Source organism: Magnolia sinica, chromosome 12 (assembly GCF_029962835.1).
Source record: "Magnolia sinica isolate HGM2019 chromosome 12, MsV1, whole genome shotgun sequence".
NCBI classification, from domain to species: Eukaryota; Viridiplantae; Streptophyta; class Magnoliopsida; order Magnoliales; family Magnoliaceae; genus Magnolia; species Magnolia sinica.
Window position 1 is genome coordinate 79,020,350 of NC_080584.1, and position 25,135 is coordinate 79,045,484.

Here is a 25,135-nt window from a genome sequence, read left to right on the forward strand (position 1 = left end):
CGACATGAGTGAGTCTGGCCACTGAAGTTATGTCACCACCTTCTTCGGCCCCACCATGATGTATGTGTTGTATCCACACCATTCATCCACTTGGAGAGATCATTTAAGATCATGAGCCAAAGAATGAGGCAGATACAAAGTTCAAGCGATGCCACCACAGAAAACACTAGAGACAGTAACGCCTATCGTTGAAACCTTCCTGTAGCCCACCATGATGTTTATTTGAGATCCAACTTGTTTATAAGTTAACACAGACATGGAAAACAGGAAAACACAAATATCAGCTTGATAGAAAACTTATGGAGCCCGCAGAAGTTTTTAATGATAGGCATTCAATCCTTGGTGTTTTCTTTGGTGGGTCCACTTGAGTTTTGGATCTACCTCATTCTTTGACTTATACCCTAAAACGATCTCTCTAAATGGATGGACGGTGTGGATACAACACATACATCATGGTGGGGTCTACAGAACATGGTGACACTCGCGAGTTCAGTGAGTAATCCGCGTCCGTGTTACCCTAGTCCTTGAATGCTGTCCTTGTATTGTGGGGCCAAAACCCAGCGAAATCCATACCTTATGTGAGCCAAAACTACAGGAAACAATGAACAGCTGATGCCAACAATACATTTGTGTGTAGCTAACATGATGTGTGTCTTTTATTGAACTAGCTAAGCAACTCATTGGGATGAAGAGACACAAAATTATTCTGATCCAAAACTCAGGTGGGCCACACCTCATGAACTTGTAGGTTCTAGAAACCCTTTTACATTCTTTCCTGGTGTGTCTAATCCGAGTTTTCTATCATTTTGATTTTTTTTTTTTTTTTTGTTTGTACGGTTCAAATATGGTTTATCACATGATGAACGGAGTTAGTTTTTTCTTTTTGGAAAGTGGACTGTTTCCACTAAATTCATTAGTCACAGTAATTACAGCCATTCGGGTGGGACCGAACAAAAAGAAAACGGCGCCCACACCTATCATATAATCAGGGGCTAAGCTAGACAAAAAAACAACCAAAGGAGGCTACCTAAGGCCCCACAACACAGACTAGGAAGAAACCGCTAGCTAGTTTGAGACTGGTCTACTTGATCCTAACCCGGCCTTATCCAGGAAAATGAGGCCACGCACCTGCAAAGGAAGGGAAGACATATGAAGATGAAGCGAATTCAGCTGGCTCCCGCTCCCTGCTCCCTTCCCAGGCCATTCCATCTGCTGGCCCGTTACCTCGAGGAGTGTGATTGAAGGTCAAGGCGGCCAACCGATATAAATGATTTATCCTGGCAACCCATGCCTTCATCTCCAGGGGACACCGGACTTGCCAATAACGGAATGTATTTAAATGTACGACATGATGGGCATCACAGAGTTTTAAGCGTTTAACACACTGCCTGAAACATGTGTTGTAAAGATTCCGGTCCGTTGGAATGAAGCAACCACAATATTCAATACATTGTATGATATGTTGGGGTTAACCTTTGAATATGAATGATCTATCAATTATCCGAACCGTTTATATGATTATTCTCACCTGTTTTGGGGGATGGAAAATAAATAAAATTTCTAAAATTGGATCAATTCAATCATTAAAATGTGGCTCTTTTGCATTGATAATGAACGGTTACGGTAACCTTTATACTAAGGTCTAAAACAGTCAGTGTTATAGATTTTCCAGAAGTTTCCCATCTAAGAGAATCCTTACCACATAAGCGGTTTAGATCATTGGAAAGAACCCAATTACAATGGATAAAGTCCAGCATATCATATTGCAATACCTACCTATGTACTCCAACAAACCTGATTAAATAAAAGAAATTTGAGCAAAAAGTACCAAATTAATATAGATTTTATCTCCGTAACTTTTGCAAAGTAATTATCTTCCACCGCCTTCCATTACTTTCTTAATGCCTACAACAAAATAAAATGGGTTGATGGGTCAGTTAGGCCCGACTGTGATGTTTATGGGAAATCCACTCTAACAAGTTGGAGGATCCCTCTCACTACTATTAAAAATCAGGTTGACCTATTATTTGGGTTGGCTACATCAAAGGAAATTATTGGGAGAGAAATGTTCACCCTTAATTATTATGGGGCCCACTGTATTGGTCATATAAAATTCATTCTAACCATTAGATGTCATATTAAATTTATGCATAAGGCAGGATAATCAGGTCTATCTGTAATTCAAGTCTGTCACACCAAGGGAGACAATTTGGAGGGTGAGCATTGACTTGTCACTACACTAAAATCTCTTATTAGGAATGGCAATGTGTTTGGTTTAGGAAATGTGAACAGTTTTAAACTGTTCCTAAGTGTAAAAAAGGGAACTCATCCACTGGGTTTTTAACCCCCCTCTCTCTCTCTCTCTCTCTCTCGTTTTCTCCCTCGTTGTTCTTCTCTTCCCTTTTCTTCCCATAGATAATTACAATCTTGAATTTGATTCTAGTCTGTTTCTTCTACCTAAGTAAAGATTTGATTTTGTGGTTATCTTTTATCTTAACTTATCATAAAAGTAATGATAATTCTTAGCCATAATCCTTAGTTATAAGCCAAGTCTACGCTCATATGTAGGATTGGTTCTTCATCCGATATCAAGTAGTTCTTTCAAGAGACCCATTTTTGCAATTACTCCTAGCGACTAATTATGAGTTTTTCCTTTTGTTCGATTTGCACTAGTGTTCTAAAAGTCCTTTCTTGTGGAAGAAATAAAGTTACCCATCTTCAGAGGAAGGACACCACTATCTGATTATCGCCTAATCATTATAAACTTCTTCAAGTTTCTGAGTAAGCAACCGATCTTCTTAGAACTCGATCATATACGTTCATATTGGACATATTTGCTTATTTTGACGCTTAGGGTCAAATTTGATTAATTTAGATTGAGCCGCTATATCGATTATGGCTCCCTCGCATAACCAAAATAAATCTAATAACCATGATTTTTTAACATACTTGGTGTGACTCCAAACTTCTTGGTTGCCATAACATTTGGTTGACACAAGTATATTTTTTGGTGTAATAATCATTCAGAATTATGAGCCAAATGGGTGATCGTAATACTTCGACAACTACTGTTGTGGCTAACGAGCCTTCTACTCACGAGGAGTTGCAAGTCCAATAAGTAGTTGAGCAAGAAAATTCACCACCTAATCAGATGCTCGTTCCCCGAAATTCAAATAGATCATCGGCATCTCGGGTTGAAACTCTTAAGATTATGTCAACTAGGATGATTGATATGCTAAGGGGGATCCAACACACCGCAGAACACTCGCGAGTTCAAACCAAGGCTTTTAATAGGTGGATGGTTGGCTACAACGAAAGTATGAATTGGTTGGTCGCATTGTTCAATAATAGAGCACATGTTGCACCTCAGCAATAGGACAATGTAAGTTTTATTAGAAATCGGGCACCTATACCACTAGTCCAACCAATGCCACATACACTTCCATTACAATGAAACACACCACCTATTCTTATCTCTAATCCAATCCAGAATGCACAAAATTCACCAATATCGGTAGATTTCAGACATTCTAATGTATTCCTATATAGGACATGCGAAATTCATCGCCACTAGTAGATTTCAGATGTCTTAAACGTGAGAATAAAAACGTAATTCATGAAGCTAAGAATCAAGGGATGTCTGGTGGCATAGAAGGGACTTGATGAGGTCAATCATTGTCTACCTCAGGTGATAACTACCCAAATCCTTAATGCTCTATGGACTCCTCACAAAACTTCCTCGAATTCACGAGAGATCAAAGTAGGAATAATTCCTAATAAATTTGAAATAACTTGATTGATCATAAAAAAAAATAATAATAATAAAATTAAAACTCTTTAAATAAGGAACTCATACCTAAGACAAAGTTTTATACTTAGACTCTAATTCAAACACCCTAAAAATGTGACTTACTATAAATAATAAATTTACTCTTTATAAATGACCTCTATTCCTATTAGACTTTGTGGATTTTGGACAAAAATAGTTAGTGTCCAATTTGGCACAACCACATTATTCTTCCAACTTTTCTAAGCCATTTTCTTGTTGGGCACGACTTCTACAACTCAAAGGATTAAAAGTTATATTTAAACTAAAAATTGCTATTTATAATAAAAATGAAACTAAACAGGACTTTTGACAGTTGATCTGATGGAATCTTGCAAATTTTGAATGGGGAACCCAGCACAACGGGGTTAGTTGGCTTAAGTAGGTCCTCCTACCCCAAAATCATGTATAATATGTCAAAAAACTCATCCCAGTTTGTAAGATACGACTAATATAAGGTTCTGACGATCCGGATTGTTTCTGCCTCTGGTCTTTCTTTGCCATAAAAGTATCTATGACCAACTCTACATCACATGGGGGAAATCCTTGCCTAGAAATCAACCATATAATAAAGAACAATATGAGGATGTCCCTAAAGTACCTCCAGTTGATGCACAACAATACTAGGAGCGTAACTAAATTGTTCAATTGGTTAAAGAAGTAGAAGGCCAAGTTCTCGACCGAACTACTAACCCAGTTTATCATAAACCATATCCTGAATGGATCGACCATTAATATTTATTTTTGAGGAACTATCAACTTGACTTTACGCTGTTTACAAGTGATATATGTCAATCCATCATAGAACACAGGTCGATTTACCATACATTTTGGAGAATTGGCCAATATGAGTACAAAAAATTACAGTTATTTGGTCCTTCACTCACTGGAGTAACATTTACTTGGTATTTCAATCTGCTACCGAATTCCATACAAAATTGGTAATAAAAGGAAGAAAATTTTTATGTTATCTTTATGATTTGACTAGGAAAGTGTTTCAATATGAGACCCTGCTTCAAGAATCAATGAGGCAAAACAATTCATCAACATGAATATTATTATGACCCTAATTATAATGTTGCAGTGGATGAAATAGTAGCTAAATAGCCATTCACATGTTCGACCTTAGTTAAACCAAAGGCAGTAACATCCTCTATTCAGAAAGTTCAAAGATCATATTCCTTTGATATTTCACATGCTATTGAAATCTTTGATATCATGTTAGCTGAAAAATTTATCAAAATTCTGGTTAATCATAAAATTCCAACAACCAAAGAATTAAAGAAAATTAATTCCTAGAAATAGCATGGAACTCAGTTACATTCTACTAACAAATGTGTTATTTTCAGGAATGTTATTTGGGATAATATCGATAAAGAATTGTTGAAATTCCTATGAAAAAAAATTGTAACATTTCATCAATGCGACAACCAATGATATCATCTTTGTACTCCACTTTTTTCTTCTGTTTGTTGCACTCACACGACCGAGTTTGATAGAGGTCGACCTGAGAATTGATGAAGTTCAGGAGGGTCTGGGAGTAGTCCCGGCATCTTCTAGGATAGATTCGTTCGGTCTCATGGAGATCGTTATTGATTTCTCTACGATGAACTTGCGAAGTTCTTAGCATCACTTTGTTAAAGTGTTGTTGCTAAGTCCAGTGCATATAGTTATAACAAGCCCAATTGTACTAATCAGAAAGTTTGTTCATCTCCTTGTGAATGGCAGTGCACTCATTCACATGAGTATCAAGTTCTTTTAGATCTTTCTCGACAATGAAGTATACGTCGTCGATGCTCTAGAGTTTTGCCAAAGCATCTAGATGTTCAATCAAGGGAGCATTATCCTTGACAATGAATTGAAGGTCACAAATGAATGGATAAATGTCATATTAAAGGGTGGAATGAGTGAAAGTTTCAATATCCATGGCGATGATTTCTCTAAGAAACCTCTGAGCCCGATCAACAACAAGCATGGGTGTAACGGCCATTAGAAAAAAGAAAGAACACTTGAAGATGAAAAGAAAGAAAATTTGGGTGTGCAGAGGGATAAGCACTTGACATTCCTTTAAATAAGCATTCATGGTGAACAATCACGCTTGAAGATGAGGCGTCACATTGATTGAAGTGCTTATTAATTGCATGAAGCATTTTCTAGGGAAAGAAAATGAATATATTCTCATGAATAACTTGTTATTAATAGCGTTATGAACAAATGCGAAAAGGCTAATTATTATAGATAAAATAATATAGATGATGAGCAAGTTTTCTAGTTGATTGTATTGAAGATAAAGAAGTTATATGATCGACAATGGACAAGTACAAAGTAGCAAAAATTGAAAGATAAGAAGAACATATTTGCTTCTTAAAAGCTTTGATCACTTGACTTCCTAACAATGAAGTACAACTTGGGTTTTGGCTTCTGAGTGTGAAATCTCACCATTCAATGGAGTATGTTTTTGCATGAAGGCGCACAATTGTTTGATTTCAACCTTCTGACCCTTTGGTCAAAGACTTTTATTCTTCCTTTAGCAATCTCAGTTTCTCTTCCATGATTGAGATTTGGGCCTTTAGATTGGTCAAGGATGCATTTGATTCTTTTAGGTTGTTGTATATTACACCAAGTTGCTCCCTAACTGTTGTGATCGTAGTCATTTTGAGGGAGATATCTCAATGCTCAGCTTGAAGTATATTGACCACAATGATTGTAGTCTGGTGTTCATGAATCATGCTTAGAAATTTATAAACTGTAGGTAGCTTGTTAATAAGGATTCATTCGAGCATCAGAATGAATGTGGGTTTGTATTTCTTCCTATAGTTGTTGAATTTTTTATGAAGGTGCAGGATATTCGACCAACGTGATGTCACGTGGCAAGGCTTGATTGAAGGAAGACAATGTCTTTTACAAAAGGCAATTCCTTCCAAGAAGAAGGCAAGACATGAGAGCCTAGAGGAGTGGAGATGTCGACCATTAGAATTTCGGTAGATCGACTAGGAGCAGTTTCAATTGGTCGAGATATCTTTTGTTCAAGTGTTTCTACTTTATCAACCGACGCAATTACTTGGCCGGTCAGTTCTGAAGAAGAAATAAGCTGACTGGGAGATAAGGTTGTTGACGTGACTGATTCTGTGATTCTTGATCCTAATTAGTTGTGAGTGAGCGATATGACATTAATGTCTTTGATGAATAGGCGGTCATTAATCACTCTAGACGATAGGACATCAATGTCTTTAATGAAGAATTCCAAATGGAAAGCTGAAATAGAGGGAGAAGAAGATGCAACCAAGACGAACTGAGGAGAGGGAACTGAGAAAAGTTTGATTGAATAGGAGGTAAAAGGGGAGAAGCACTAACCTAAGAGTTGCTTATATATCGGTCGTGATATGTGAGTAGTAATAAAAAGATAATCATGACTCATTTTATGTGACATGTCACATGAATAACCTAGAAAAGTGAAATGATATCTCTTGATATGACATCGGTCGAGTATAATCAATTGGGAAACAACACGTGAATTAATGGTCGATTGCATTTATGATATCAAGCAACAGATATCGAGCAACGGACTTTTTCCGAAAGGCAAAATGACATGGGCGGTAATGTTGTACCCTATTTCTATCTTTTTTGAGAAATCTAATGTGAGGGCGACATGTGGCATTACATGAGGAATTGAAAGTGGATAAAGTTATAGCTGACATAAAATTAGTTCCACACATCAGTGGATGACCGACGAAGTGTTGTGGTCAATGTACAATAAACGCGATCGAGTTGCTTAAGATATAAAAGGTGTCCGAGGACAATAAAGCCTCGACCAACAAACTTCAAGAAGGAAAACATAACAAGAGAATGATATAAACAAGAAAACGATTTAGAAAGTGGCATCTGGACTACTGTAACTATTGCAATAATGGAAGAATTATATGAATGAATAAGCTCCAACAGATATCTTTAAAAAGCAGAGGAATGTGATGAAGAAAAACCTATTAAAACCCAACCAATATTAAACAACAAACTACAATTCAGACAAATTTATCTTTTATCTTACCTTATCATAAAAATAGTAATAATTCTTAGCTATAATCTTTAGTTGTATTTCAAGTCTACGCTCACACGATGAATTTGTTCTTTAACTAATATCAGCTAGTTCTTTCAAGAGACCATTCTTTGAGTTGCTTCTAGCGACCGATTGTGGGTTTTTTATGCGGGTATTCCAAAAGTCATTTTTTATATGGGTATTTTAAAAGTCTTTTCTTATGAAAGACATAAAGTTACCTATCATTGGAGGAAGAACCCCCGCACTCCAATTATCACCTTATTGTTGTAAACTTCTTCAAATGACTGAATAAGCGATCAGTCTTCTTAGAATCCTGTCATATACGTCCGATAACTTCCGTATTGGACATATTTACTTATTTTAGTACTTGGGGTTAAAGTTGATCAATTTGGATTGAAAGATTATATCGATTTTGGCACCCCCATAACCAAAAACAAATTGAGCAACCAACGGTAATAAATTGTAACCTTGAAACTGTGACACATGCATTTTTTTTAATGTTGATTTTTCTTGAAATCTCTTGTAATGTATGATTGTGGTGAGACGTTTTTCTTGAGATGAACATAAGTGGATAGTGCTTTTGACCTTTTTCATATTAAAAAGCTTCTGGTAATTCGTTGAAAAAAAAAAAAGATGTCACACCTGTTAGACTACATGTTATGACCTGTTAGGTCACCGTATGGACAACTTTCAACTTATTAAGAGGATATGAATTCCAACCCATTCAATAAGTTGGCCACACAGGAGTATCACATTGTAAAAAAAAACAGCCATCTCCAGTCAACGAGTCACACTTGTATTTTTCAATTGGTCAATGGTTTGATATTGTTTTCTATGGCGTGGCCCACTTGATGATTAGACGATGATCTTTTCACCAGGCAATCCTCATGGTTTGGTTAACCTATTGGAAAGATTGGATGCCACATCCACTTAACAGGTTGGAAGTTATTCACTGAGTGGACCGTGACTCATAGTCCAACCGCTTGTTCCAAAAACCTTCTCAGTTCTCTGTAGAAATTTAGAGAATGATCTACTGCATCACCTATTTGAACCATTTGTTATGTCCACTCAACCATCTCCATCGATGCCCTACAAAGGCAAACTCATGAGATGATCCAAATTTTTTAGTTGGTTGCATCCAAAATGGATGGACAGGATCATTTGTAGAAGACAGGCCCTGGATGTTTAAGACCATTCAATTACTGTAATTTTGGATAGTAGGGAAAGAAGCACTATAAGAACATTGGCCTTGACTGGTGGTCAAAACCACCGGCAAAGGCCCAGAAAACCATCGGCAAATCTTTTGCCCGCGGTCAGCTAACAGCCGGTAAAGCCTCGGTCGGTAAAGGCTTTACCGATGGTCAGGACCTTTATTGATAGTTGTGGTGAGCACCGCTAAATCATCAATTTTTTGCTACACTACTAGAAAATTAGTTAAAAGCTGCAGATAAAATCCGTAGCTAAAGATGTCTAGCCCACAGTACGACTGTAGCCATAGGTACCGTAGCTCTTTAAACATTTGCTACGGCTTAAATCCGTAGCTATAGAAGTCACGGCCACCGACAATCTGTAGCCATAGAGAAAATCTTTCTTATCAAAAAGTTTTTTTTTTTTAAAATAAAAAAAAGAAGAAAGAAAAGGTGACCCACATGTATCCTAGTTTTTTTATTTTTAATTTTTTTTTTTTTTTTTAAAAAAACACCAGTCTAAATAGCTAACATACAGTGCTTAATGTCAATGATCTCCTTGTTGCCAATGATTGCCATTGTTTCCAAGGGACTGGTTTCTGGGCAGTCAACATAGGCAATGTTCCAAATGCTGATGATATTAACCATTGCAAGTGTAAATATCCTCAATATATTTTTATAACATCAGTAATACTATCAACGACATCTTTAAAATGAGGTATCCCTGATATTATCGATAATATCTTTGATACTCGGAATAATATTCCTGATACTAAGATAATATTTGTGAATAGATGAAAACTGATAGAAAATTTAAAATTGTCATAAACTAAATTATTATTATTATTATTATTTTTTAAGTTTTTGAAATTTAATTCTGTAGTGATTTCGATCACATACATTCAATTTTGAATAAATCGAAGTTTGAATTTAGGAGAAATCTCGACTCAAAGCAAAGATGGTCTGAAACTCGAACATAATGAAAAATTGTTTTTTTCCCCCAAATTTTAACAATTGAAATCCATGTATAGATGATTATTATGCATTGACATGTATGTGTGGTGGAAAAATTAACAATTAAGTGAAAAATGAAAAATCTTAACTTTTAAAGTTTTATATTAAAAAATATATGTTCTTACTCTTAATTAATATAAAACTTTTATATATTAATGAGTGTTGGCCATTCTATTAATTGATTGCAAACTTTACATATTTATTTTATACCCACTTTTCTGATGTGGTTAGACTTATATAAAATGAAAACTTATCACCTGTAATTTTTTTTAAAATTTTTTTAATTTTTTATATTCCTACATATGGAAACGTGTCTTCTAACATATTTTAAAATTTCATTGAAAATTCAATATTTTTCTCAATATTTTCATTGGATGGCGATATTTTTCTGAGTATTGACACTAATATCTGTGATACCAATACATGTTTCTATAAGCCTAGTCATTGATACCTAAAATGATACTTATAGTCTAAACACTTTTTATAGGTGACCTACATATATGCCAATAATCTCAAATGTAGCTATGTGCATGGCAAGGTACCTTTCTTAGTTTTTTACACACCCACATCCCACGTACTCACACACCGACTCACAAATTCACGATTTTGGCGTAGTGTGGTAAGGTACCCATAGTACTCTTAACCCATTTCATCATTTCTCCACATGGGGTTATAATATTTAATGGTATACAAAAACATTCAAACACTGATATGAGCAAGGTTTAAAATGTTTGTATCGGGTATTGTATTGTTCACCACCGATATAGCACTTTGTGGCCCCTTATCAGGCAGGCTAACACGGGGTACAGCCATATACCTTGGGAGATGCCAGTACATATTGAAGCTGTACACCTTGAAGGAAGTTGATTTCTCAAATTATGTCCTACAAGATTTATTTTTTATTTTATTTTATTTATTATTATTATTATTATTTTAAATGAAAATTTTGAACAGCTTGTAAAGATTTTCTAAGCCATGCTCGTAAAAACTCAGCCCATCTACAGGTTGCTTCATGTGTCATTGTGTCACATGGGTGCAAGATCCAGGCCATCCATCAGGTTGGTGCCACCATAGAAATGATATACCATAGAAATTCAGCTGGTCAGCAGATTATGTTGCCAAGTTACTAGAAACACATATTCTACTGCTCATTTGTTTCATCAATCCTGGCTCACCTGATTAGTAACCTAGCCAGGGCATCCACATTCCACACAGTGGAAAAACAATTAATGCGAGGCTGTGGGTTTGCCTTATACAAGCTTTTGAGCTTAGCAAAAACAGTTTGAGATTATTGATCCAGACAATGTTAGTTAGAAGCAAAGTCGAATTAGCAGGAAAAAGAAGAGAAAAATGGAAAACTTAAGAAAGGAAAAGAACTTACCCGGAGCTTAGGCTTGTTGGCAAAGGACCTTGGAATAATCTGAGTGATTCAGATAGCAAGACGGAAGCTAGTTATATATAGCTGGCACATGAGCTTGAGATCCAAGCTGTCCATCAGGTGGGCCCCACTCACTACTGTCCAAAGATAAAAACCGAGCATGTCGAACGGGACGGTTAAAAAAATAAAACTTGTCCAGGACTCTAGTTTAGTAACATGGGGTCCACCTGATGAGCCACCGGGCCTGACTTTATTTAAGAAAAAGACTCTCTGATGCTTTTCTTGCTTACCAGCCATAGTATACGTTGCATTCATGTTCCCAATACAAGACGTCCAAATAATGGCCCCCACTTTTAGATGGGTACTGGTCCTAGAACAAGAAGTTCTTGTGTACTTTAACCTTTTTAGTGTACTTTATATTATTTCTTGTGAATGGCCCGAAGTTTTCAGCCGAGCAGATTAGGTGGCCCCCACCTCTTGGAAGACTGCGTGGCCTTTAGTGTGGGGCCCACCTCAATGTATCTATTCTACATCCATTACATTTATCTGTTTTTCCCCCATCATTTTAGGGCATGGCCAAAAGATGAAGTAGATCCAAATCTCAGGTGGACCATACTATAGGAATCGGTTGTGATTGAATACTCAACCATTAAAAACTTCCTAGGGCCCATGTAATGTTTATTTTCCATCCAAACAGCTGATGAGGTTACACAAACATGGATGAAGGGGCGAAAAGAAATATTAGCCTAATCAAAAACTTGTGTGGCCAATAAGAAGTTTTTAATGGTCAATCACCACTGCTCCATATGAAGTGATCCACTTCAGATATGAATTTGCTTCATGTTAGGCTCATGCCTTAAAATGATCTAGCAAATTAAACAGATGGACCGGGCAAGTCACCGTCCCCTCTTAAGTGTATTTCATTATTTCATCATATATTGATATAGGCTGTGTACTCCTTCATTGTACTCCTCCTTCAACACTGTTTCCTGTAATTTGGTCCATTTCATATTGGGATATACCTTATTTTTAGTCTCGTTATGTAAAACAATCTTTAAAAATAGATAGACGGCATGGATGAAACACATACATCATGGTGGGGCCAACAAAGCACCGACCACCAGCCATTGGCTGGTGCCAGGGGGAGTAGCCAATCCGTCCCCATGTGAATGTATTGGACTAGAATAATTCATACCATATGTTCTTTTCTTTGGCTTTGTGCATCCGAATGGATGGTTATATTCTCATGCAACACATTATATATTGGTTTCAGCTCATGCCGAGTAAGAAATCCGATTTCTTTTCTTTCTCAGCCAAAGAAGAGTCCTTCCGCTGAAAAAGGAAAAGCAAATGACAGAGCTCTTTTTCTTTTTCTTTATTCTTTATTCTTTATTTATTTTTGCATCTTTTTCCATGCATCTAGATGGCCTTGTAATTTACAGTCTGACCAACGCATAGTTGGCCCTGTATCCATTTGTATGATATCTAAGTAAAATCCAATCAACCATTCGTTTGGTGGAATTTATGCTTTGGATCAGAAAGATTGCTGTTAATTTTTCTTCAATGTGGACGCTTTCTGTTTCTATGTTCCTGGTTTTTGTATTATATATTCTTCACCGTGGATTTAACTTATTGAGAGAGTTGGATGTTTCGTACAATAAGCACGTGCGCAGCTATGCACTAGTAGGATGGTAAGTCATGGTCCTTGTACTTCTCGTTTTGTACAAGTGTGGCCAGCCGTTCAAATCCAGATCAGCGGTCGCTTGCTTACTTCGCAGACTGATGATGCCCAGTCCTCAATAAGAGAATCTAACCTTTCATTCTGTGCCCGGAGTGTTGATGGTTAAGAAGATATACAACAACTGTCCACATTGACCTGATAAAAGGATCGATAATAGTACCAAGGGAATACAATTTTTGGGAGGTTTCTGGGGAATAGTCCATCCAGTGGTGGGGCCCAACCAGCCAATGGTCCAGTTCATTGAACCAGTGGCTCCATTTGAACAGACTGAGAATATGAGTACAATATATGTTCTTGAGTCCAGGATCTAGTAGTTCCTTTCCATTTTCGTTCCAACTGGGGTTTTCAATTGGATCCAGATCCACAGATGCACAAATCACCTAACCTGAATTAATATGATCTAGATCCAAATTTTGGTGTGGCCCATTAATATGTCGATGGAGATCCATCTGTTTTGCCCGGTCATTTTTGGGCATGAGCCTAAAAATGAAGCATATCTAATTATCAGGTGGACCATATGATGATGATTGACGATTAATTGACCATAAAAGTTTCTAATTACCCTTATGTTGGTTTTATCCCTTCAGCCAATTTTATGTCACCTTATCAACAGCTTTGATGGGTTACTGAAGTTTTTAATGGTAGGGCGTTCAATCACAAGTTTCCTACAGTATGGTCAACCTGGGATTTAGATCTTTTTAATTTTTTGAGTTCAAGCCTTAAATTATGATCTGCAAAACAGATGGACAGCATGGATATAGAATACATACATCAAGGTAGGTCCCACCATCTTGGGTGATGCTGGGCGAACATGTGCTCATGTAAAGTACGGCATCTGATGTTGTTTCCTTTTCTGCGGGAGAAGCGTCCTTCATCTGATAAAGGGCAAGCATTGATAAAACATACAGCTGGACTACTACTTTAAAGTGGGACGCATGGGCTCATTTTATTTTTATCTTGGTTTGCGTGGGCACTCACATCACAATGGCATTTCACCTATGACTCTTGTTGAAACCGTTGCAAATTAATCTACCCATTGAGGCATGAGTAAAGACCGTTTCTATGATGTCTAACATTTCCAAAAAGTTGACCTATATATATATAAACGGTACTATGAGGTTGACCCGTAGAAACTTACAATGAGATCAAGCTGTGTGGGCCCCATCGTGATGTGTGTCTAACCCGTGCATTTGATAGGTCCCTTTTAAGTGATGGGATATCCCCAAAATCAGTTGCATATGGAACTTAGGTGGGCGATATCATCTAAAATAAGGTTAAAATAAGGTGAAGATATGCCTAAAACACATAAAAGCACTTGGCAGGGCTTGGCAGAAACTTGCTCTTACCTTTCATTCAACACATATAATGGATGGGTTAGATTTGTAAATCACATCTAAGTGAGCCCAATAAATGCATTTATGAATATTTTATCATGGTGGACAGCGTGGATACAAAACATACATTATAGTGGGGCCCACATAACTAGGTGACGTCACTTCATTAGCAGTCTTGCTACAAGGAATCAGCAGATGCAGAGATTCGTACCTGACTTGAACCCAGCTTTAACATGACTCAAAGACAAGGTCCAGAGACCGGATATGCACGTCGGGTTCCTTGAAATGAGATTCGTACCAGGAACGCCAAAACCCTGTCAAACATGGTACAGGGTTTGGGCACCCTCCAAAACCTTCAAATGCTGAGCCAATCCACGTGGGTTTCCTGCAAAGCCTTTCTCACTAAATTCCTGCTATGGAATGCTATGTGGGGCCCACCGTGATGCTTGGGATAAATTCATCCGTCCATCTATTTTGTTAAATTATTATACGAAGCGAAACAAAAATTAGATAAATCTAGAACTTACTTGGGCCATAGGAGGGAAATAGTAGGGATTCATCGACTGCCACTGTTGAAAATTTCACATGGCGTCATTCGCTTGGTATCATGCTAAGTTTTTTGTCATTTCACTTCATCCCAGTGGGAATGACCTTATAAACTGTTTGGATGGCATATAAACATCAAGTTGGAGCCAAATGGCAACTCTTTCCTTAAGTTTTCCTCTAATATGCCTCACTTGAGATTTAGATTGGCCTCATTTTTTATCTCATGTCCTATAATGGTCTCAAAAAACGTACGGAGAGTATGGATTTATCCCAAACATGATGGTAGGCCCCATCTAGCATCCCGGTGCAGGAAGTTCCTGCCAAAGGTTTTGGCACGAAACCTAGGAAGCGGATTAATGGCCGGTGTACCACACACCACCCACCTAGCTTGTGTGTTGACATCATCAAGTTTTGTGGATCTCATCATGTGGTATGTGTCATATCCAAACCGTCTAACGATTTGACCAGCTCGTCTTAAGCTTGGAACAAAAAATAAAACTGATCCAAAGATCAAGTGGATCACACTGCAAAAAGCAGTGGGGAACGAATGTCTACCATTGAAACCCTTTTGGGGGGTCACAGGAGTTTTGGATTAATTGATATTTGGTTTTCCAATTCACTCAGGTTTGTTTGATCATATGAACAAATTGGATGGAAAATAAAAGGTTTGTTTGATCATATGAACAAATTGGATGGAAAATAAAAGTAATGATGGCCCTATAAATGTTTTAATGGTGAGAATCATTATTCCAATACTATTTATGGTGTGGCCCATTTAAGCATTGAATATGACTCATTTTTGGATACATTCTCTAGAATGATCTCTCTAAATGGATGAACCATGTAGATATAATAAATATACCATTGTGGGGCTCATGTAACTTTGATTTCCTTCAAACCATATGTACAACTCTGACGTCGAGGAGTATCAACGCCGGTATTCGCACCACACGTACCCACACTAACCAGGTGGGTGGTGTGTGGTACACCTGACGAAGTTCTGCGGGTCCCAAATGAGGTATGAGTCATATCCAAGCTATCCATAAACTTAGTTAGCTGGTGGTAATGCTTGAGCGGAAAATTAAGACAACTTCGAAATTCAAGTGGACCACACTGTAGAAAGCAATGGAGGATTGAATGCCTATAGTTGAAACCCTTTTGACAGTCATAGAAATTTTGGAGCAATATAATTAATATTCCTTTTTTATCATCATCCAGGTCAGTGAAAATCATTATCCCCATTGATATTTGTGGTGTGGTTCACTTGAGCCTTGGAAATTATTTATTTTTGAGATGGAGATCTAAAATGATCTCACCGACTGGTTAAAAAGTGTAGATATGATAAATGCTCCTTGGGGTTGATATCTTTTGAACCGTTCGTACAACTCTGGACCTCGAGGAGCGTAAGCACTCGTCTTCGCAGCCACACCTATCCGCATCAGGTAGGTTGCTGGTGTGTGGCACAATAGCCAATCCACTTCCTCAACTTGCATAGGTTGGTTGGATTTCCTGCAAAAGCCTTCTCCAGTAAGGTACTGTGCTGAAATGCTCCTTGGGGCACACCGCTGATGTAAGTGTTTTATCCACGCCGTTCAAAGATTTTCTAAGATCATTTTAAGATATTAACCAAAAAATGAAGCAGGTAAAAATCTTAAGTGGATTACAAAGTGGGGATTGAATTTCCACCATTAAAAGCTTCTTGGGAGCTGGAGAAGCTTCTGATCAAGCTTATATTTGGGTTTTCACTTCATCCCCGTCTACATGACCTTATGAATAGGTTGGATGGTGAAAAAAACATCAGGTTCGCCCTTAGAAGGGTTTCAACGGTGTGTGTCATTATCATTGCACCATCCTTTGGTGTGGTCCAATGGAGCCATGGACCTAACTCATTTTTACGACCATACCTTAAAATGATATGAGAAAAGTGGTGAACGGCGTGGATAAAACACTTACATCACATTATGAATAGGTTAGATGACAAATAAACATCCTGTGGGGCCTAGAAAGGTTTCCACGGAGGAAATCATTATCCCCACTGGTTCCAGTGGTAAGATACACTTATCTTTGTTATGCTTCAATTTTGGGCTCAACTCCTTAATATAGGTCCCATTTAAGTTTCGGATACACTTCATCTTTGGTTGCATGTCCTAAAATGACCTCCCAAAAAGGATGGATAGTGTGGATTTCTCACAAACATCATGGTTGGACCTAGCATTCCAACGGCGGACGAACTCTCTGCAAAAGGAGTTAGACTCGTTTAAAAAATCAGGCCATTTATATTATCGGAGTCATGTAGATTTTCCATCATTTTTTCTGTGTCGAGTGTCTTCACTTGTGTGACTTGCTTAGTCGTGTCTTTCAATGATGCCGATAGAACAGCTTCGTGTGGATGATGAGACACTCATCCATGTGGTTGGACTGGCCCCCTGTAATCTGGCTAATTTCATAGTCTGTCTGATCGACTAGGCCACGAGGCATTAAACATTAGTTTAGCTGTTTAACTGAAGACGATGTAAAGATATTGCAAGAAGAGAGAAGAGACCAAAGAAGCAACACAAGAGCTAAAATAGCATCTATCTAGTATCCTGGCCATTCATCACATGCCTATGACAAATAAATTCATTTTAGTCTCCTCATCAAGTAAGCCCAAGATGTTTTTATTCGTAAACGAAGACAACCATTGTGAACTACAAAGATTAGTAGAAGCTACATATGGATACAATCACCAGCAATCAAATCATCCAAACCATCATCTCTGTGGGCCATCTAAATACACACATTCACACACAAAAGGAAGGAAAACCAAGCAGGCACGCGCACACAACAAATTAAAAAAGAAACGAAAAATTCAAAATCCAGGGACAATCAAGACCGTCCATTACACCACCAAAGAGAGAACGAGAAACTTCAGCGCCTTGTAAGAGGACGCCACTCTATGAAGTGAATGTCGTGTTTGATACTCTCATCTTCCCACCTGAGATTCTCCCACCATGCCAGTTCACCTCCCACCTGAACACCACCACCACCCCTGATAGCATTGTAGGGGCCGGCTCGAAGCGGAAGCTCCTTCAGCTTCCCACATCCCCTCACTTTTAGCTTCTTCAATGCCGGCAAATACCTGCTGCTGCAAATTCTCTCCAGCTTCGGTAGCTCCCACAGATGCACCGTGTGCAGCCGTTGGAGAGAGCCGTCCACCACCACATCCCCTTGAAACAGTGACTCTAGTCTATTGCAGAATCCGATCTCAAGCTTTTCCAAGCTCGATAAGCTTACACCTGAGGAGACGAAATTGACAAGTCTCGGACAGTGCTCCAGATATATGTGCTTCAGGAGTGGGAAGCTTATGATCCTACCCATGCCATCACACACTCTCCTCATGCTTGCAAGATCAGACATCCATATTTTCTCCAAGCATTCGAAACATTGATTCTTTCCACCAAAGAATATCTCCATCTGCTCGCAGCTCTTGACCAGACATTCTCTCACTTCATGCATTTCAACATCCCCAAGATCTCGGATGAAGGCATTGTCACACAAAGTGAGTAATTCTGTACGCCTGAGAACCCCTTGAATAGCATTTGTGCATCTCTTACTTCCTTGTATCTCCAGATGCCTGTCGAAATGACTTGAAGGAAGAGGTAAATTACATTTGTGGGTCTTCAAATTAATGCCCTCGTATATGGACTTCCTTCCCTGGAGATGGATACCTTTACCTCTTCTTCTTCCTTCTTCTTCTTCTTGGTAAGGAGAGATGCGGATATGGAATCGAGAGAAGCATTTTGCTCTCAATACTTCTGAGGATGGTTTTAAGGACTGTAAAAGATTGTAATTACTTATCCTCATGCGTGTCCCACCTTCATCACTAGGATTTTCATCATCCTTTGGTGAATTAAAGGTTCCATGGTCGTCAAAGTTGAGCTCTTCCAGCTCAGTAGGCAAGTCATCCCAGTTGATCTTGTGAATGTGGTTCATGTGGAGCATGTCCAGCCGCGTTAGATGAGATGCTGTGCTGATACCGTCAGGCAACTGTTGGAGTTGAGTACCTGAAAGATCAAGCACATCAAGTCTTGTAAGCTCAGACAAGCATAAGGATTCTAAGCTTCTGCAACCTTTTAGGATGACTTGCTTAATGACCTTAATTCTAGACAGATCAAGCTTTTGGAGGTTTGGCAAAACAGCCTCAAGAGAAGAAACCTCTTCTATGTCTTCGATGGAGTTACAAGAGCTTATGTCAAGCACCTCAAGTGCTGCATAGAGCTTTCGCAAATGAGGCAGCAACTTACTCTTCAATGAAGAACATCCTGTTAATATGAGTTGCCTAAGATTGACCAGTTTGGAGAGAGAAGGTGGTAGAGATTTTAGATTGTCATCATGAGCTAAGTTGAGAACCCGAAGCCGTGGCAAACGCTCAAAGAAAGCGTCTGGAATTTCCGTTAGAGATGAGGAACTTGTTATTGAGAGTTGTTGGAGGTTGTGCAGCTGTGGAAAAGAGGAAGGAAGAGATCTGGTCTCTGTGTTAGAGAGATGGAGAGATCGAAGGTTGTTCTTGTGCTGAAGGCACTCATCTGGTATTGATTCCAGAGGAGTATATTCAAATTGAAGGAACTCGAGTTCGTCCAAAGCTTGCAAGGAAGAGAGGAGAGACTCAGGCTCTAAAAGTCTACATCTATAAATATACAAGAATCTGAAATTGTGCAAGGAGGAGATGGAGAGGGGCAGAAATCTGATTTCTAACCAAGAGAGGATGAGGACCCGAAGGCCTTGCATTTGCTCGAAGACAAAGTTGTTTGGAAGGGTAGTAGGATCACCGGGTCCTTCGAGCAGTAGAGTGGAGAGTTTGGGGAATTTAAGAGTAAGAGGGAGGTGATCACTAAATCGTAGATTCCATATCGCCATCCTCTGAATGTCTTCCCAATCGCCAATGTTCTCTGTCGGTAGGGAATAATCATGGATCCAGAATTTGCCATGAGTTGAAGCTATTCTGTTACTCGACATGACCATATCTTTAGCTTTTTCAGCTAAACGTTGGGGCACCCTCACATCATCATCCACTTGCTCTACCATGTACCGAGCCTTGAGCTCTATAAGCAGAGCATATACCTTCTTTTCCAATATGATCAAATCCTCTTCTTCTTGAATTCCGTCTCTGATAACCATAATTCCCTCTGCAATCCAATACCTTGTCGGCAATACCATTTTAAAACCCCTTCTGAAATCTACTGAAAATAACAGGAGGTAGAAGAAGCAGTCAAGGACAACATGGGGAGTGAAACAGGCAGCGATGGTGGGAGAAGAAGAGACAGTAACTGCCTCCTCTCGTAACACATCTATGGAAAAGTCTTGAAATTCAATGATCTCCTCCGATTCCAACCTTTCGGAGCTAACGTATACAACCTTTGTATTTCTAATATTTGCAACACCCACATCGTCTAAATAAATGCGTCGAGTCGCATCTCCTAGTATTAACAAGAACCTCTTTCCCTTGAGCGATTCATCGATTTCAAACGAGACTTCCCTCTGTACATCCTTTTTAACATCACCGTCTTCATCGTCACCCTCCTTTATCCCCAAGCGGTTTGCAATTTCCCTCTGCACATTTCGAGGACTCCATTCCTCTTTTGGCAGCTTTACAATTATCTGCACATCGAAGAGATCAGATCCCTTCAACTTTCGATCTGCATACTCCACGATCCTCCAACTTCCTAAACCTTCATACCCCCTGACACAAATGGCTCTGATCTGCGGATTCCTCAAGCATTGCGAGAGCTCTTTCCCGGCACGTTCTACGTCGGGGGAGAAGTTGTCTAGCCATCCCTCAAATGTCGCCCCGTCTCCTCCTTTTCGGACAGTAGAGACATCTATTTCAGCCATGCGTGGGTGTGTCTTTATCTCTGAAAATACGACAGCCATTGATCAGAGAAGTAATGGGATTGTTTTAAAAGAAAACGCATAAAGCGGATGCATCCCGTCACCGGGCCACTGCATTATCCAACGGATTTACTTCACCCAACGGGAGCTGATCAGGTGCAGCTCTGGCTTCATACCGAACGGACGGCCATTCAAGGTGTCTGTGGGGCCACCGTGATGTATATGTTCTATCAAAGACGTTCATCTATTTTGAAATATCATTTTAGGATATGATTCTAAAACCTAGGCAGAATGAAGGTGTAAGTGGACCACACCACAGGACCATACTAAAAATGGACATCACGGTGAGCCCAGGAAGACTTCAATGGTAGGTTTTTAATCCCCACGGCTTTGATCGACAGGTTCGATGACAAATAAACATCATTGGGAGCCTTAGAAAAGCTCGAACGGCGAAAATAATCAATACTTCCACTGTTTCATGTGGTAGGGTAACATTAAGCTTTGTATATGCTTGCATTTTGAGATCAACTCCTAAAATGATCTAACAGATGGATGGTGTGGATAAGCTGCATGCGTTTAAGGTGGGCCCAACCAAGTTTACACAGTATGGTGAGAGACGAATGAGTAACTTATTACGCAATCCGATTTTGGGATAAATCGGATTAGGTACTAAGTTACTCAGTACCTCTTATTGTATTGAGTAAACTTAGTTGGGCCCACCTTGAACGTATTTCGTTTTTCCACGTTGTTCATCCATTTTTTCATCCAATTTAAGGGGTTGAGGCTAAAATTGAAGCATATCCAAAGATTAAGTGGATCATATCAGGGGGAACAGTGGGGATAATGATTCCACCGTTGAAACCTTTCTAAACCCCGCAGTGATGTTTATTTGTCATCCCACCTGCTCATCTGATCTGTTTTGACCTATCATTTAGGACATAAGATTAAAAATGAAGTTGATCCAAAACTCAGGTGGACCACACAAAGGAATCCATGATGATTGACCATTAAAAACTTCCTCTTGACCACAAAAGTTTTGGATCCGGCACATATTTGTCTTTCACCCTTCATCCAAGGTCATGTGATCGTATAAAAAGATTTGATAGCAAATAAAGATTATGTTGAGCCCTAAGAATATCTTAATGATAGGTGTTCCATCTCCATTGTTTCCTATAGTGCAGTCCACCTAAGATTTTGGATATCCATCATTTTTCTCTCATGCTGCAAAACAATTAGGAAAAACGTATGGGCAGAGTGGATAAGTAGTGGATATATACTTACATAAATTAAATTGGGTGAGGTGGGGCCTCATTATGAGTTACTCAATATGCTCTTATCGTATTGAGTAAATCCAGTTAGGCCTACCTTGAATGTATGTGGTCTATCCACGCCGTCCATCCATTTTTTCATCTAATTTAAGGGGTTGAGCCCAAAATTGAAGCATATCCAAATATCAAGTGGATCATACAACTGAAAACAGTGCGGATAATGATTTCCACCGTTGAAAGCTTTCTAGGCCCCACAGTGATGTTTATTTGTCATCTAACCTGTTCATAAGATCATACATAAATGGAAGAAAGCAAAACACAAATATAAGCTTGATCTAAAACTTCGGTGGGCCCTAAGAATTTTTCAACGGTAGACGTTCAATTCAATTGTTTACTATGGTGTGGTCCGTTTGAACGTTAGATATGCCTCATTTTTGGCTTAAATTCCTAAAATTATCTAGTAAAATGGATGGACGGTGCAGATAAAATACATAAATCATGGTGGACCTCACACAGTTTACTTAATAAGCGTACTAAGTTACTCACTACGCAATCCACTTCCAACGCAATCAGCCTCCCACCCATATGGATGGATGGTTTGGATATAACACATACCTCGTGATGGGACCCACAGAACTTGCTGACGTCAATACACCAACTGGCCTGGTGCATGGTACACCTACCAATTTGCTTCCTTTATCTTCTTTCTTTTCTTGTGTCAGAGCTTGGTGTTCGATGCACCTTGAGCCATGAGTTGAGAGGACAGATTGGCTACTCCCCTTGCCACCAGCCAATGGTTGGTGGTTGGTGCTCCGTGGACCCCACCATGATGTATTTATTTCATCCATGTCGTCTATCTTTTTTTTATTTTTTATTTTTAAAGATCATTTTATGATATTAAAGCAAAAATGAGGTATATCCCAATCTCAAGTGGACAACATTACAGGAAACAGTGTTGAATGAACATTGTGCGGATCGGATCGGATCCAAATGGATCGAATCTCGGACCGGGCCACTGATCTGAACTTGACTCGATGTACGATCGGATCCGAGTGGGCCTACTCGATCTGACCGATCCTGGCCATCAATTCAGATCGGATCGGATTCTGCCCAGCTCTATTCAATACATTGAATGATATGTCGGGGTTAGCCTTTGAATCTGAATGATCTTTGGATGATCCAAACCGTTTATATAATTATTCATACCTGTTTTGGGGGTATAAAAATCAAATAACATTGCTGAAATTGGATCGCTTCAACAACTTAAAATGTGGCTCTTTTGAATTGAGAATGAACGGTTACTAATCTTTATATAATCTAATGGATAAAACAATCACTGTTATAGAGTTTCTAGAAATTCACCATCCAAGAGAATCCTTACGACATGAACTGTTTGGATCATCGAAAAGAACCAAATTCCAATGGACGGAGTCCAACATATCATATTGCAAAATGCCTTGGATGTAGTTGAACAAACCTCTTTCAATAAAAAGAATTTTAACAAAAAGTACCTAGTTAATATAGATTATTTATTTATTTATTATTATTATTCTTTTTTATAGCATCCCTCGCAGAAGACAAATGAAAGGAGCAAAGACAGCATTATTATAGAATTTGCATCGGTTACCTTTTGCAAAACCATGCACGTAATTATCATCCCACTACGTTCCATTACTTTCTTAACACCTGCAGTGCAACCAGCTGGTTTGGGGGCTCAGGTAATCTCTATCATGATGTTTATTTAAAATCCACTTTAACTATTTGGTTGATCCTTCTCTCAACTGTCAAGTTGACCTATACCAAAGGAAACAGGTGGGAGAGAAATGTCTACCTGTATTGATATATGAAATCCACTCCAACCAATAGATGCCATATTAAAATTTAGGCTCGAGACCCAATAATCAGGCCCATCTATGATTCAGGTCCATTACACTAAGGGAAACAGTTTGGAGGGTGAACATTACCCTTGGCTGACTTTTGGTAAAAAAGCTAAGATAGGGTGAAGTAACTGGTGGCCGGAGTATTGTACATAAACATTGTGGCCTATCTAAGCTTCATCTCATTTGCTTGCATGCCAGTCGTCGAGAAATCTAAAGAAAATCTAGTAAAAGCTGTTGGTAATATAAATAGTTACATTAATGAGTAGCATATTGAAAATAGTTTTTGAAAAAGATAAAAGAAAATAATTTCTATATTACTTAATTAAGTAGTTTTTTTTTTCTTAAATAAAATTCCATTGAATAAAAGACAATAGGGAATCCAGGAACCCTGCCAGCATAATTCATATGAGTACAATGGAGCCTGCCTAAGAGCTCTAAACAGGTGGAACATGGATGGGATCCATCCCGTCCATCAAGTGGGCTACCTTATGGTCAGCAGGGAATCCAAAAATAGGCCGATCCAAAACTCAGGTAGGCTATTTGTGGTAACAGTTGGAATTGGAATACTCACCAATAGTTTTGTGTGAGACCTACTATTGTATTTATATGTCATCTATTCCATTCATCTGATGCATCTCATAAGACGCCCAAAAATCATGTTATTTATAAAACTCAGGTGGTCAGCCCATACGAATTAATGGGTCTTCGGCATGATTTTCCACTGTCCCTATGGTGTGGCCAACCCGGGATTTGAATTGGCTGTTTATTGGGATCAAAGCAAATAGTGGGTACCTTGCCTAATGGACAGATGGATTCCTTAAACATAATGTTGGCCCACCGTGTTATGCACAGGCATGCCCTAGAGTTTCAATTGAGAGATTCGAAACTTCATTGCATCACCGATGCCATGGGACCTCAGGAACCAGTAACTTGCGTGAATATTGGAATAGGAACCCTCAACAACACTTATTTTGCAAGGGACATAAAACACCCAAGCACTTTAGAGGCAAAAAAATCAGCCATATCCACATAATATGCA

The 25,135-nt window shown here is 38.7% G+C and overlaps 1 protein-coding gene across 1 annotated transcript in view; it reads right to left on the minus strand.

Moving 5' to 3' along the window:
• LOC131220301 (uncharacterized) overlaps window positions 1–24,034 on the minus strand; it is a 28,110-nt gene extending 4,076 nt beyond the window's left edge. The window contains exons 1-2 of the mRNA XM_058215251.1: window positions 23,844–24,034; window positions 18,055–20,971 (exon numbers count right to left, since the gene is read on the minus strand). Of these exons, the coding sequence (XP_058071234.1) occupies window positions 18,055–20,951 (2,897 nt within the window). The 5' untranslated portion in view covers window positions 20,952–20,971; window positions 23,844–24,034. The remainder of the gene's footprint in view (window positions 1–18,054; window positions 20,972–23,843) is intronic.
• Between the last annotated feature and the right edge of the window lie 1,101 nt (window positions 24,035–25,135).